The following is a 16,213-nucleotide window of genomic DNA, read 5'->3' on the forward strand; positions in this document are numbered from 1 at the left end:
TCCAAAATGCAATAAATGCCATTTTATTACCTTTGAGAATCCCACCCTACCCTGGCTGCCCAGAATCAGTTTGGACAGGTTTAATGTAGTTAAATACAATTTAACAAATTAACAATGGGAAAACTGTTTTTATTCTTTATTAGTTTCATAATCGTGGACATTTTTTTTTTACAAATTGATATATAATGCGTTTTAGAAATAAAGTCTTCATTTGTTGGCTTCATATTTCACCAAATTGTGTTTACTGTTTAGAAATATTTTATAAGGGACGATGGTTAATGAAGTAATTGCCAATTCATGTGTTAAGGTATTTAGGATCGGCTCTGTGAACTTTTTGTGGTCGATGCTTTTTTTTTAGAATCAGTGATATCGCTTTGTATTTGAAAGACTTACTGGGCTGAATTAAAAGCTTGTTCTCTTTTCTTTTCAGTGATATCCCTGCTTAAGTCTTGCCACACCGACTCACAAATACATATACGTTATGATGTGAATCACTGTTGAAAGTGAATCTGCCCCCCAAAAATAGTTGCATTTTGTAAAACTGAAATTCGTCCTGTGATTTTCTTCTCACCTTAGTTGAAGTGGACGAGCCCGATGTGGCCGGAACCGATGTAGTGGATGAGCAGCCTGAAGACGACACTGCCGTGTGTCTCGTCGGCAAGCCATTCAAGCGCTGCGGCTTCTTGAAGGGGCTCAAATACCGGCCATTCAACGGGGAGTCCTTCACCATTGCCGTTGTGCGCAAAGGGGAGGATGACAGCACCTACAGCATCATTGGTAGCACCTATGTGACAAGCAGTGGCAGTGACAGGGTGAGTCAAAGTGCTTCATAATCAGCACCCAATTTCATGAAACTCGTCGTGACTTACGACGCGTCGTATCCCATTTCACAAAACATGTCGTAAGCACAACTTGGTGACTATTTTATATATTTAGTAAGCATACAGTAAATAGTCATCTGATATTCAACAAATAGTTGTCGGACCTCAGCTCAAAATTTGTTAAAACGTAAACCAAATGGCAGCCGTGTGATGCAATTTTAATGGAAAACAAGCTGTCAGTGGACTTTATAGCTACTTTTCAATTTCAAGTGCAATATTCCCGGCTAATTCATTATTATTCCATGGATTTTCTATTTACATCTTTACACACATTGTCTCGGTATTATTATCTCGTTTATGTATGTTTATGGGATATCATGTGAGATATCATGTGTGTGATATCCCATAGGGAGTGTGCCATGACATTTTATGAACTTAACACGTGATCGTTTTAGGCCAATGAAAATACAGTGTTCAAGACAGAGGTTTAACAAAGATGGATGCTTCATTGCTTTTATGATTGTTTTCTTGGCCCACAGTTGCAACACTTTGAGGTCGCTGGAGAGAGTGAGCGGATCCCAGTCAAAAAGGGTGATATCATGTGCCTGATTTTCCAGAAGGCAGTCATAGGCTTCTCCTCTGACGACAAGCCAAAGAGCACCGTCTTGACGGCTTCCCTCGGGATGGAGGAGTACAGGGCCCTTGCCCTAAACGGCGAGATCACTTTCACGGGCAAGGCTGGGAGGAAATACCGTGGGGTTAACCCCATCTTCCAAGGTGAGCTATGATCAGCTAGTGTGGCAGTTTTTCTCTTATTCTCCTGAAATTTTATCTTATTGTCTATTTTTTTATCGTTGACAAAGTTCTTTTAATTTATTTTTGATTCGTTGTTTGACCCAAATTAGGGTGTCTTTGAAATATTTGAGAATTGTTTTTTTAAATTTAAGGATAGACATTTAAAATTTGTTTTTTTTTTCAGACTAAAATAAATTAAATGTATATTTCTATTCCTTGTCTTCGTCAGTATTGTAACTGTTTCATTTTTGCCCTGTTCAAGGGAAAGGTGAACCAAAACTTGCTTCATCTTTCAGTTTGTCCTTCATTTTGGGCACTTCTATCTTAACACCTTTAATCACAGTAGTAAACTATACTCAAACTCTGTATTTCTTGCAATCTTAAATTATCATTTGAAACTGTACTTGATATTGTTCAATTGATTTTAATTGAATGGAATATGAATTGGCTTGGAGCACAGAAAACATTTGTTTCGCAAAACCTGGTCTCCAGCCAAAATGCTATGCGACGTAAATTGCTGATTTTGTAACGTAAATTTACGTAATTTAACGTAAAGTACATACATATTCTCAACACATGAATTTGCTCAACACAAAAAATATTTGCTAAATAAAAAAGGGTGTCAAGCCAACATTTCAGAAATGATCCAAAATGTTGAACTTAGTTAACTGGATTTCTCCTTAATTTTTTTTCTCTCCTGCAGTTGCCACTACAAAAACCATTCCACCAGGTAGGAATTCACTCTTAAACCATTCTTACATTCGTAACATCAGTGTAAATAAGTGCCATTGATATTTGATGTAATTGTATAGGAAATATTTGTTTGGAAAATTGGAAAGTTTTGCCTTTGCTGGGTAAATAAAACCCCAATCTTTTCAGCGCCATATGTGTACCACTTGAATTGTCACTATCTCCCTTTAAAGAGGTTGTGGAATGCTCGAAGACATTTCCGTCATTTTTCGGGTATATGTAGCCTAAGGTGTGATGAAATAAAAACTATTGTTTCTGTCATGAAATGAGTACAAAAGGTACTTTTGAGAGCTGTTTTTCAGGTCCAGTTTCGACCCGAACGTGCAACTGTGTAAAAGTCGTCGTTGCGGGCAGCAAACAAAACACAGTAAATCGTGACGTAATAAACAGGACTCCCGATGCACAGTAGCATACACGAGTCCTGTTTATTACGTCACGATTTACTGTGTTTTGTTTGCTGCCCGTAACAACGACTTTTACACAGTTGCACGTTCGGGTTGAAACTGGACCTGAAAAACAGCTTTCAAAAGTACCTTTTGAACTCATTTCATGACAGAAACAATAGTCGTTTTTATTTCATCACACCATAGGCTACATATACTCGAAAAATGACGGAAATGTCTTCGAACATTCCACAACCTCTTTAACAAAACAACCTAATTATGTACAATGAATAGTTCTGTTCTTTTAACTGATGAACAATACTACCAAACAGTTTTTAAAAATCGTTAAATTGTCACAAAACATTGTCTCACTCTAATGGCCTCGGAAAAACATACGGTGAACCAACAAAAGGAAACCCACGAAATAATGTGACCTAAGGTGAGAATCTTTACCTCAAGTTATTGACCTGCTCAAGTCTGTTTCCACTTTTTCAATTACATCTTACACAGTCATGTCGACGGACAGTCTAGGCGTGGAGAAAGGACAGGTGAAGGACGACCAAATCACGGCCTCCAGCTTCTGCGACGCCAACAGCAAGGCAGAGCGAGCGCGTCTCTTCCTGAAGGACCAGCAGGGCCTGACCGGCGGCTGGTGCGGCAGAGAAAAGGACCAGAGTGCCTTCGTCCAGGTAAATTTCTTCATAACGGTCGATGGCTTTAGCCTGCTAAAAGGATGAGAACAATGAACCGTCGTCAACAAAATGTGCTGCAACTTTACGTTAAAGGGAAAATACAACATTTGCAAGCATCAAAAAATAAAACTACCAAATCATTTTGAAATACCTTGCTGGAGTGTTTGTGAATGACAGTGTAAAGCATCCTGTAAAATCATGGCACCTGGTATACTGTCATTCTCAAGAAAAGTGGTATTTTTGTATCAATTTCCAACGCTGATCGGCTGACCAGCGTTGGAAAAAACTGGCCTTTTTTCAAATACTGGCCCCAGTTGACCATCGCACTTGTTTGCAATCGATTACACACCTATGAACGGGTACAAGCCAGCTAGACTGGTTCCCTGACCTTACAATTCCCCAATGTATGTAAACTGCTCTGTTTCTTCTTAAATGGAGTCGGGGAACCAGACTACAGGAAAATGATTGTTTGTCTTGGTTTTTATAGCATTTTCGAACCCAAAACCTAAAAAAGTCAGTGTAACTATATTTGCTATATATTTCCAACCCCCCAATTCCATCCATTTCTGAAAATTACAGCAAAAGCAAATGATGTATACTCCCTTTAAATATAACGTCACAGTCATGTACGTGCATAGTTTTCTTCTTTTAAATATTCGGAGCAATTAAAGGTAAATGAATATAAGGTTGATGATCGAATATTCTAATATTCGGTTTATTCGGGACAGCCCTAATTTAACTACAGAACTGGCAATGGATAGCCATATTTTTTTTTTAGCAAAAGAAGGTACCGTAATGACGCCATTGTCTGACATTATCACGGTTTGAGTTGTTAGGAAGCTTAAAGCTATAGTCCATCATTTGTAATTATTGCAATTTGTTCGTTTGAAGCAACAAAAGTGTTCAAAATCTAATGAAGGATACTGAACAACTTACTTCAGCTTCATATTCTGAGAAAAACAGCATTCTAGGATCTCAATTTAAAATCAAAAGTTGCTAAATCATGTTTCGAATTGTTTTGAATTGCAGCTTTACGCGATGTTGCGCACTGATCCAATGAATTATAGCAACCGTGCGCGCCTGTGCATCGTTCCAATGCTTGTGCGCGCTGCGCCGAATAACAAAACGAACAAATTTAAATTTTCCTACGGTGCTTCTTAAGAAGCACCGTTGGAAATGCCTTCTTTCGTTGATTTCTTCAAAATGAGAGCTTGCAGGAAAGGATAATTTCACAGGGAGTTTAGTCCCCTTACTATCTTTCAATCAGTATGTTTTTCAACAATAATTACGCCGGTTACTTTTCGGATAGCTACAAATGATGGACTCGGGCTTTAAGTTAAAATTAATCCAAAAACTAAAGATTGGTAACATTTTGTAAACTACGTGGGATTCACGTCCGTCCATACACCCAAAATGGTATGGTTACATCGCCTTAATTTGCTGAAAAAATATGACAAATTGATGAGTAAACACCTTGCAATGTACCTTACAAGTAACATCAGTTTCTGGCTGAATTTTATACATTGGAAGTACTGCTCATTTGATAAACTCAGCTTCAATCAACATTTGACACTGCCTGGTCTCTACTTTGCAACTATTCGCCACCTCAAACTTTTGCCCACCGTTAAAAAGGAAAACAGGAGGTTTTAAATCGTGGTTTGTTATTGACCCACTCCAGGTTGACTTTAAGAAAGTTCGTCGATGCGGTGGTGTCGTGACTCAGGGTTTCAGCAGCACCACCAGGCTGTGGTTCGTGCAGAAGTACATCGTGAAGTGCAGCGTTGACATGGCGGTTTGGCAGGATGTTGCAGACGATGATGGCAATACCATGGTAAGTCAATAGCTCCGTGAGATTCTGTGCGTCATGTTTCTTTAGCTTATGACTCGGTCCTTTGGAGCTTGCTACTTTCTAATATTATTTCTGCTTGGGTCTGTAGATTTAAGGTAGGGTCCATCATTTGTAACTTGTGCATTATGTTCGTTTGAAGCAACAAAAGTGCTCAAAATCTAAAGAAGGGTGCTGAACAACTAACCCGATGAAGTTCCAGCTCAGTGAATGCTGTAGATTCCGAGAAAACAATATTCTAGGATCTCGATTTCAAATCAAAAGTTGCTGAGTAATGTTTTGAATTGGGCCTGAATTCAGCGTTCAGTTCTCACTGAGCCGATTGCAGCTACACCATGTCGCACACTGAACCGACGAATTATAGCACCGGGCGCACTTGTGCGTCGTGTCAATGCTTCGCGTGCTTCACCCAATATAAAAACGAACTACTAACGAAAATTTCCAACGATACGTCTTTGGACACACCTTCTTTCATTGATTTCTTCAAAATGACAGCTTGCCAGAAAGGATCATTTCACAGGGAGTTTTCTCCCATTACTATCTTTAAACCAAGTATGATTTTCAACAATAATTATGTCAGTTAGTTTTTGGATAGACTGCAAATGATTGACTGTACCTTCTGTGGTCTGTGGTGATGATGACAAAGCCATGGTAAATCAGTAGCTCTGTAAGGTTCTCTGTGCCAGGGTTCTTCAGCTTATTGTTCAGGTTGTCAAAGCTTGTGACTTTTTAACATAGACTGTGCTTAGGTCTGTAGTTTAAGACTCTGTTTATGTTCTGCATTCTGTGACGATGATGGCAAGACCATGGTAAATCCATTATCTCTGTAAGATTCTGTCGGTAGAGTCTTTAGCTTGTAACTCAGTTCTTTATAGCATGTGACTTTGTAAAATTATCTGTGCTTGGGTCTGTTATCCGCTCTGTTCACAAGTACCCCTTCACCGGCAAAGAAAGTACAGTTGGGGGTGACCGACCGACACCATCTTGCCTGACTGCAAGTTTGCCGCGACGCGCTGCCGTACCACTGCGTGTACATAGTACAAATCCCCTGGTGTACGTGCGTCACACACAAGGAATGGTGCGCGTCAACCAGCTAAATGTCCCACCATGGGATGTCATTGCTAAGCAAAAGGACGCGGGCCTCTTTCGTTAGCGCACAGAGCCCATATGCTTTTACTTAGTAGCTTAAAAGTAAGCATGCTCTGTTCTTTGGTTCAGAGCTAGCCTTTCAACTCTGTTTCCTACTCTGTGTCTTTATTTTGGTTCTGCCGACAACTCTTAAAGGGAATATACAACATTTGCAAACATCGAAAAATAAAACTACCAAGTTTTTGCGAAATACCTTAATAGGATGTTGGTAAATGACAGTCTAAAGCATCCTGTAAAATTATGGCACCTGGTATACTGTCATTTTCAAGAAAAGTGGTATTTTTGTATCAATTTCCAACGCTGATCGGCCGTTCAGCGTTTGAAATAACTGGCTTTTTTTCAAATACTGGCCCCAATTGACCATCGCACTTGTTTGCAATCGATTACAAACCTATGAACGGGTACGAGCCAGCTAGACTGGTTCCCTGACCTTACAATTCCCCAATGTATGTAAACTGCTCTGTTTCTTCTTATATGGAGTCAGGGAACCAGACTACAGGAAAATGATCGTTTTTCTTGGTTTTTATAGCATTTTCGAACCCAAAACCTCCAAAAAGTCAGTGTAACTATATTTGCTTTATATTTCCAACCCCCCAATCCCATCCATTTCTGAAAATTACAGCAAAAGCAAATGATGTATATTCCCTTTAACATGTTCTGTACTTCATTTTCTTTAGCTCACAACTAAAAATGTTTTGTTCTTGGTACTTTCAGTGCTAAACTAAATTATATCTTGGTAACATGTTCTGTGCATACCGGATATGTTACTGGTTTTGCTGTTGAACGAATAACAGCGGACATCTCAGTAAAAAAAAAAGTGTGGTAACTTTGCTCATTTATGTTTCACTTACGCTAGAGAATAAAATATGTTTTTAAAAACTTTTTTTTAAAGATGTTCAGTGGAAATTTCGACCAGGAAACAGAAGTAACCAACTACTTTTCAGCGATTCTGTCCTGCCGTTCCATTCGCATCGTGCCCATGATCTGGAACGGTGAATTCCCGGCGATGAGAATGGACGTCAAGGGCTTGCCAGGTAATTAAAAATAATAAATATTTGGCATCAGTTAGCAAAACCTGATTTTTACACAGTTGCCTCAGCATGCTCCTTTGGCTCATTAGAATAATTTGTCTGCATTAACTGAGATTTGAAAGCTTGTGACTGATATATGCAGTCTTCTTGACGGTTATGAGCTGGATTGTTTCCTTTAGCTGGTACCAACTATGGTTCATCAACTCTGTACAAACCACTGATCTGTATGTAAAGACTGGATAGCGTACAGAAAGCCGAAGCCATTTGAAGCCATATTGGAGAGATCGGATGGTGATCTATAAAGGACAAGTTGCCGTCTTTGTAACATTGTTGTTCCACCTGGTTTACGTTTTGTCCACCGCCGCTGACCATGGTTCAAAATTTGTCAAACGTCGTGGCTTACTTTTGAATGCCACAGTTCACTTTCTGCGACGTTTGGAAATATAATCACGACAGAAATTTGTCCTGTTTAGATCATCACAATACGTGTACGTGATCAAAATTTGAAGTTTGGCAACACTGCATTTGCAAAGTGCGCCACGTCAGGCAACACCACTTTACATTGAATTATTTGTTTTAAATAGATAAAAGTCTTTTAAATTTAATTTAAAGATGTTGTCAGCAGTGAACCTGAGGTGGGATTCGCCTGCAAACACCGAATGTACCGCGGCTCGGGTGGCTTCACCTTCGTCATGCCGGCTAAGAAGTTCATCTCAGACGGCTTTGTGACTGGGGTGCGATTCCTGGCAGTCAGACGTGGCTCCTTCCGAGTGATTATCTTCCGACCGGTCGACGAGGCAGCTATGACCTACAAGATAGTGGGACGAAGGCACATCAAAGTCAAGAAGGCTGACGTATGTACTATTTTAGTTAATCCCCGGAGATCCCCGGTTAATTTTCTGGAGACAGATGAAAATTCAAACGTATTTGGCAGCTCAAGACATATAAGTGTATATATCAGCCTCAAATTTTTGGCAGATTTGAACAAAGTTAATTATTAAGTAGCTAAATTGTGTAGGATTTGAACGTATGATCGCTGCAACACCATATGAGTGCGCTACTGAATTGAGGTGTAGATTCGGTCTGTTATGTTGGCAGTTCCCAATTTGTCATTTTCTTGGTTCAAGGGATGCTAATCAGAAGCCATTAACTTTGATGTGGCCATCAGACAATGGAGTACCGAGGTGTGACGTCATGTAGAACCAGAAAATCTAGTGCAAACGAAGTGTTGGTTCACGGGCTGAATCACGCGGTTAATGTCTTTTACACACATTTAGTGTGCGTGACGTATTCACTTCGGTACTCCATACTTCGAAACTGAACTTAATGAGGTAACTCATGTTTGCATTATTTTCATTGTGAAACGTTGCTAAAAAGTGAGACATTTCATGAAATTCATGCAGTGTGAGCAAGTTCCAACAAGTCGGCATTCACTAAAGCTGGCACATGAATCCTGATTGTCGTATTAAAAGCTAACAATTTAGCTCAGACCGATATCAACCTCGCATGACACTCTTTTGGTCTCAGGTTGAGGTAGAAGTCAAGTTCAAGCAGAAGAGGAAGAACAGAAAGCGGCAGAAGTGGATCTCTGTGAAGGAAGGAGACATGCTGGGCCTGTCCTTCACCCGCTCCGTCCTGTACAAATCCAAGGAAGGCCCAGACGTCACCGATGTTGTCTACTCCAGGAACGTCGACATCAAGAACTTCCGCAAACTGCGAGCTGGCCGCACCATCACATTCAACGGGGTGGCACCGCGCAGCTACTCCATGGTCGTCCTGTTCAAAGGTGCAAATGATATTTAACAGACCCTGTTTTTGATAATTTGGATTTTACGGTTGAAAAATTGCTTGAAATATTGCAGAGACTTGCATTGTCGTTGCTGAGTCTATTACAAGCCCCCTCAGGTGTTCCTAAATCGGTCAGAAGTCAATGACAAGTCCTTCATATCAAGTCGCAAGTTATTCACTTTAAATGTGACAAAGGCATTCCTTTGTTACTGTTCATCTCTTATTATACTCTTATCATATTATTATCTCTTATTATACTCTTATTGCGCCCAGAAATTGACTTATGATTTAATTGTTACTAGACAACACCAACAACTTAGCTCTTGACCAAAAAAAAAACCCTATTATTTTAGGATATGTTTTATTTTTCTCATATGATAATACTTTTTGTATATGGTAGATACAAAGTGAACAAAGTAAAGAAAGAAATTATGATTGATTAAGTTTTATCTTTGTTTCGATTTTACAGCCAAGGATCCCAATGACTGTTCTGCGTCAGGTAAGACCGTGCAGCAAAGTCTACTCCGAATTCTGAGATTTTACAATTTTAAGTTTACAATGAAGAACTTGTTCACTGATTTTGTCAATTACATTAGCAAGCTTTTCTGTGTTGAGTATCCTTCTTTGTATCAGGGGCCTTTGAGGCTCAAATAAGTTCATTTTAAAAAATTGAGAAATGTTAATGATGTACCATACCATTTGGCAGATGTGTGTGTTTTATAAATCCTTATTATTACAGTGGAATGCCGCTATAACGAACATCGCGGGATCCACAGAAATTGTTTGTAATAGGGATCGTTCAGTATAGCGATTTCAAGCTACCGCTGTTCCCGCACTCACTTTTCAGTACATAGCGCCCTTCAGACCTTTATCCTGCCTGCCCTGGTAGTTTCTGAAAGACGACTTTGAACATGTGCCGACTATTGAATCGTGTTATTACAGAGTTGTTTATCTTATACCTACGGCAATGGGAGGCTTTCCCCATGTATTCCTTTGGGAAATATCGCCACTTGTCGCTCTTCTGTTGACATTTTTCAACATCAATGTTCAGTACATTTTGCACATGAAAATCGGGAGCTAGGGACAATGTTTGGTATAGCCGAATGTTTGGTATAGCGGTGTTTGGTATAGTGACGTTCCACTGTACTACTGTATGTAATTGGGCCCTGATGGCTTTTTCTCTTTCCCCGACGTAGTGGATGCCCAGAAGTCTCTGGGTCTGGAGAACGGCCAGTTCCCCGTGGATGCCATCAGCGTGTCATCTGTGTACGAAAGCGACCAGCCCAACCTTGACTTTAGCGCCCGCTCCTGCCGGCTCAACTTCGCCGGCACCAACGGCGGGGCCTGGGTGCCCGCGGATGGTGACAATGAACCGTGGATCCAGGTGGACACTGGTGCCCAGTCGGTCTTCACTGGCATGATCACCCAGGGACGCCACAGCTTGCTCAACTGGTGGGCCACCAAGTACCGTGTGGAATACTCCGACGACGGTGACACTTGGAACGACATAGTGGATTGCAATGACAACAAGGTGAGTGAGAACTGTTGGAATCTGTTAGATTTTTGACCTTGTAACTTATTAAGCGCACTGGATTTCATAGGAGTCCAAATTTCATATGACACTGCAAAAGTGTTCAACACCAGCCAGCCAGGCCATCATACCATTTAAGACCGGCCACGTGACGGGCTCTAGCTTGACCAGTGGGAATGGGTAAACTGTCTTCAGTATTTATGAATTCATGTTAAATGCCTATAAGTTAATTTAAAACTGAAAATATTCAACCAAAATGGATGTTATTTCAGTATGGGTTCTGTGCTGCATTGACAGGTATTTGACGCCAACACTGACAGTGACACCCAGGTGACCAGGTTCTTTGGCAGCGCCGTCAATGGACGCTACCTGCGCATTAACCTTGTGGAATGGCAGGACCGCCCAGCGCTGCGTTTTGAAGTCCTTGGGGAATTCGGTAAGTTGGTTATTTTTGTTCTCATCTCCAAAAGCTCGAAATGTGCAATGAACCTTCGAATAGTTGGCCAAACTTCAATTTTTAACTTTATGACAAAATCCTCTCACGTGAAGTTAGTCCACCATGCATCAGTACTTTACATGCACTGTAAGTAAACACAAAAAATGTACATGCTGTAATTTTTTTTATCCACATATAAGATATTCTCAATTATTTTTCCATCAGCTTATCATCTGTACCATTTACCTTCGGCAATCTTTTTGCCAGGATCCTTTAAGAGTTCTTCAAAAACTTGACCATATTATCTGTTATCCTTTCAAGGGGTATAAAGTCTCATGTAATAAACTCTATCCAAGTACGAATACTTGGAACTCTTGATAATTAAAATCATTTTAAATATTACTATCCCCTAGTCCTTCAAGTTAAAATCGAATACGAGCACTTTGACCAAAGAGTACGATAGTAAATAGTTGAGTCCAAGTACTTCTCAAGTACGAGTGCCGTAAATTCGAGTCTGAGTATTTTGATATTTGAGTACAAGTGCAAGCACGAGTATTCTCAAAAGGCATATACTCAGTCGAGAACTGGAAACGAGTCGAGTACCAGTACCACTACAACACTGCCTTCCTAAAATATGCAAAATCATCCATCCCCCATCCCATTTGGATATAGGACGGCTATGCCTAAACGTTTAGAGTTTTCCAGGTTTGCTGTGAATATATTCTGAAACTTTACATTGCACAGAAACCGCCGCGACTGAGTACGGCCCCACATGCATCATAAGAGAATTCATTGACAGCAAGAACTACATCCTGCTAGCGGCTGGATCCCCGTTCGAAAGTGATGGCTACGTCACAGGTTAGTGGGCCAGTGATCTGACTATAAAGACTAGGGTTGCTACTAAATCTGCTATTTGGGGCTATGGTAATGGCTTTACACGTTGACACCCCACAGTAACATCTGTAGCCTATTACATCTGTTTTGAACTGATGAATGCTATTTACATACAACAGATGTCTATTTGAGTGGAGTTAATCACTGTTAACTTAAAAACTAACTGCCTGAGTTTCCTGTCTGGAGATTGAACGATGGATACAGGAAGGATCATCAGCTGGCCAATCAGGGGTAATAAATGCGATGCTTTGGTGTATGACTGAAGAATGTACTTAAATGCTGATTGTATAGTACCATAGATACTCATTGTATTAGTTGTCTGAAAGAGGCAAGTAGGGTAAAGTGGCTTGCCCAAGGACACAGCATGTGGCCATGCAGAAGCAGCTAGGATTGGAACCTCTCACCCTCTGACCTAGGTCACAAACCCTAACAACTGGGCCACACTCACCACTGTATTCTTTACTTCACAGAATGGAAATTCTTTCCGAAGAGCGACAAGCCTTTCAGGGCTGGCGTGTGGCGGGCAGACCCCAACGACCCCACCCGTTACAAGCACATTGGCAGCAGCGACATTCCAGGCCAGACACCCAACGAGTTGGCCACCTACAGATTGGACAGTTTGGCCCGAATTCCATTCAGGTTTGTCTTTGATGCAATTAACAAACCCACCCAGCTATATAAGCAGAAAAAATAACCCAGAAAAAAGCGTTTTCCCGACCACCTCAGAAACTGTACTTTTAAAAGGGCCATGTAGAAGATTTTTATTTAGGAATCAGGATCACTGTGCCTCGGCCTCGAGGTCTTATGTGTCATACTCAAGATCTGGTGTTTCAGGTCCATCTGATGTAATATCAGGTCGGTCTGTTGGTGGTGGTCATTCATCCAGTAAATTTCCCCAAGTGTTTGAATCTGGAGATAAGAGAGAGCTGAAATCCTAGTACAGGCCGGGGCAAAATCCCGAATATAAGCTGTATGGGCTCCGTGCGCCGACGAAAGATGGCGCCCTTTTACCTAGCAACCACGTCCCATGGGCGGGACTTTTCGCTGGTTGACGTGCGCTGTTCCTTGTGTGTGACGCACCTACACCAGGGGATTTGTACCATGTGCACACGTAGTGGCTGTGCTTTGCGGCAGTCGGGCAAGATGGCGTCGGTCGGTCACCCCCAACTGTACTTTCTTTGCCGGTGAGGGGGTACTTGTGAATTGAGCGGATACTCGGGTTTTGTCTTAAAAAGAGAGATTCACTGCATGGCACTATTGACATCTCTTGTTTTTTTTGCTCCCGTCAGGAAAGGGGATGTCTACGGGTGGTCGTTTAGTGAACCCGTCATCTGTTACGACGAGGGAGAAGAAAGCGTGGAGCTCCTTTATTCAGGAAACGGAGGCAATCTGGATCCTACCCCTGTCGGCGAATACAGGAAGTTTGTGTCCAGCGGCAAACAGGCATACTCCATTAGCGCCTCTGTATCAAGTTAGTCCAGCACATCTCACCAAATATTACCTTGAATTAATTTTGTTTTATGTTATTTTAATTATTTCGTCAACATCCAATGGTGCATGCGCCAGAACAGGATGGGTAAGACTTGGTAGAACATGTGGAAGGAAATAACAGATCTAGTTGTGGGAGGAAAACCCCGGAATGATATTCTATAGTAAAACCCACGGTATCAGGCCAGGACTGAAAACCCAGACCCGATATTGGTACAGGCGGGATACGAACCCGGGTCAAAGGCGAGGAAAGTACCGCCACGCCAACTTGATCCTTATTACTTTCCTAAGTCTTGTGTTCAGTACATTTTGTGATTGCGAGTGCTTGTCATGGGGTAATAATGATGTAGCGCCTTGAGCACCAGTCATGGTGGATATGAGAGCTTAATAAATACCCCACTGTTAAGAATATACCTTTTTAACGGAGATAAAATGATTTTAAACAGTTCAAAGACTAGCGGTGACAAAATTCGGACTTTGAATTTGTTTTTGAATCCATGTGTTAATTTTTAATTTTTGTGTGTGTTTGTTCTAATCAGTTTCACGTGTGGACAGTGTACCAGCAAGTAAGTTCTTTTTATTAACCCTCCTATGAAACATGCATTCTGGGCCACGTTATTACCTGGGTCAATAATGGTCAAGACCCCCATTGGTTTGTTAACAGTATGCCAGGAGGTGAGGAAGGACATTTTGACCATTGGTGATCTCTTACATAGCAGGAGGGTGTTAATACTGTTTCAGATTTGAGTTGCTTTCTTCCTCGATGAAGAACAATTAGCTCTTGTTTTCTTATTGACTGTCTCTACTTCCGAGATAAAGTGTGTTTGCATTCCTCTTTCGTCCCCTGTCCTGCTGCATGGTGTTCCAGAGATTGCAAGTTCAAATGCCCCTCTATTTAATTTTTTTTTCATGCTTAGATCTTAATGAAAAAATATTATGAAAACATACTTGTCTGGCTTTTGTTATTCCTTCTCGTTCACTTTTCTCAAACGCCAATTCCATTTCCTTACTACATTAGAGCATTTATTTAGCAGAGTGATGTACATCATAGCACGGCTGTGATGAACACCGCTCTACCAAAAATATGGCTATAAGGAACTTTTCCTCTTCATCAAACAATTGCCGCACTGTACAATCATTAGAGGCCCCTGTTGTGTCCGTGATATTCCTGCTATGGTATGACTTTGATAAATCTGGTCATTGCCTTGCGTCCAACCCCCCAGTTGCCTGCATGTACGGTCTGGGCATGGATGATGATACCATTCCCGACACCAGCATCGAGACCTCCTCTGTTCTGGGCCCAGAGTACGGCAACAGCCAGTCCAGGCTGAATGCCCAGGCTTCGGCTGCAATGAAGGGCTGCTGGGCACCAGCGCTGAATAACAAGGACCAGTATGTGCAGGTGAGCAAGGACACCAGCTGATTTCATGAAACAGTGCGTAACTTACGCCGTGCGCAGGATTTAAGCAACAAATTTGTTGCGCAGCTGTGTAATAAAGGTTAAATACAATTGATTTCACGAAACTTTCTGTACGAGGACAATAACAACATGTACTGAGGCTGTTTCACCTCTGCCTGCCATTTTGAAATAATTTTGTCCGACGACAGTAACAACATGTACGGAGGCTGTTTGTGTATGATTTCCGTTTGGACACAAAAAGTTTGATGAATCACCTCCGCCTGCCTTTTTTTAAAGTTGTGTCCGACTTTCTTCGGAATCGTGCTACAACTCTAAAAATTCAGTCACGGGTAAAAGAGCAATCTATTTACCGAAAACACAAAGCTTAAAATGTATTGTGTCAACCTTGATAAGTTGCGCAATGGCAGATGCACGAAGATCACGATTTGCCAGTAAGACCATTTTTAGTCGTAACGCCATAACTTACTCCAACTAAAATGATTGCATAAGTTATGCCATAGTTTGTTGCGTAAGTTGTGTTATAACTGAAATGTTGTGCAGCGGGAAATGTCGCGCAACTTGCACACTAAATTATGGTGCAAGGGGAGTTAATTGTACGTGTCTTGCATAAACCTTCGTGAAATCGGCTGCATGTTATCTTGTGTTTAAACCTTCCCATCCCATGTTGAACCAAATGAATTGTAGTCATGTTTTTCCTGCTCTACTTGGATTGGAATAACTATGAAAAGAAAGCTAATGTCATGCTATTCAACAGAATATTCAAATATTAAAAAGTATCTGCTTAGTTATAATTTTTTAAAACTAATTACTCACAATGTCTAGTGTTCAAGTCTCAACAAAATAGAATTATAATTTGCTTTGAGCCAACCTGATATTCCAAAAAAAGTATTCAATGACAGTTACATCACTTTTATTTCTGACCCCTGACCCTTGACCTCAACCATAGGTTGACCTGGGCAAGCCCACTCTGGTAACAGGGGTGAGCGTCCAAGGCTGCAAGGACGAGGAGAGATGGGTGACCAAGTTCAAAGTGGAACTGAGTCAGGACGAGAAGAACTGGAAGGAGGCTCAAAACAAACAAGGCGGCACGGTAAAAAAAAAATTACGAAAAGCAGATTTAGGAAAAGCAGGCTTTGTCCCCACAGCGTTGGCTGTATCTTGTGCCCGAGATTCATTTGATCCTGTCGCA

The 16,213-nt window shown here is 41.1% G+C and overlaps 1 protein-coding gene across 2 annotated transcripts in view; it reads left to right on the forward strand.

Annotated features, from left to right (window-relative positions):
• LOC119721398 overlaps positions 1 to 16,213 on the forward strand; it is a 63,673-nt gene that overhangs the window by 17,149 nt on the left and 30,311 nt on the right. For both annotated transcript variants that reach the window (XM_038191465.1, XM_038191466.1), the window contains 17 exons: positions 577 to 812; positions 1,361 to 1,598; positions 2,320 to 2,346; positions 3,260 to 3,438; positions 5,120 to 5,272; positions 7,329 to 7,470; positions 8,080 to 8,321; positions 8,995 to 9,253; positions 9,725 to 9,754; positions 10,452 to 10,786; positions 11,084 to 11,222; positions 11,967 to 12,080; positions 12,587 to 12,755; positions 13,406 to 13,587; positions 14,144 to 14,170; positions 14,828 to 15,006; positions 15,971 to 16,114. In XM_038191465.1, coding sequence (XP_038047393.1) covers positions 577 to 812; positions 1,361 to 1,598; positions 2,320 to 2,346; positions 3,260 to 3,438; positions 5,120 to 5,272; positions 7,329 to 7,470; positions 8,080 to 8,321; positions 8,995 to 9,253; positions 9,725 to 9,754; positions 10,452 to 10,786; positions 11,084 to 11,222; positions 11,967 to 12,080; positions 12,587 to 12,755; positions 13,406 to 13,587; positions 14,144 to 14,170; positions 14,828 to 15,006; positions 15,971 to 16,114 — 2,795 coding nt within the window. The remainder of the gene's footprint in view (positions 1 to 576; positions 813 to 1,360; positions 1,599 to 2,319; positions 2,347 to 3,259; positions 3,439 to 5,119; positions 5,273 to 7,328; positions 7,471 to 8,079; positions 8,322 to 8,994; positions 9,254 to 9,724; positions 9,755 to 10,451; positions 10,787 to 11,083; positions 11,223 to 11,966; positions 12,081 to 12,586; positions 12,756 to 13,405; positions 13,588 to 14,143; positions 14,171 to 14,827; positions 15,007 to 15,970; positions 16,115 to 16,213) is intronic.

Source organism: Patiria miniata, unplaced genomic scaffold (genome assembly GCF_015706575.1).
Source record: "Patiria miniata isolate m_02_andy unplaced genomic scaffold, ASM1570657v1 HiC_scaffold_13, whole genome shotgun sequence".
In the NCBI taxonomy this organism is placed as follows: Eukaryota; Metazoa; Echinodermata; class Asteroidea; order Valvatida; family Asterinidae; genus Patiria; species Patiria miniata.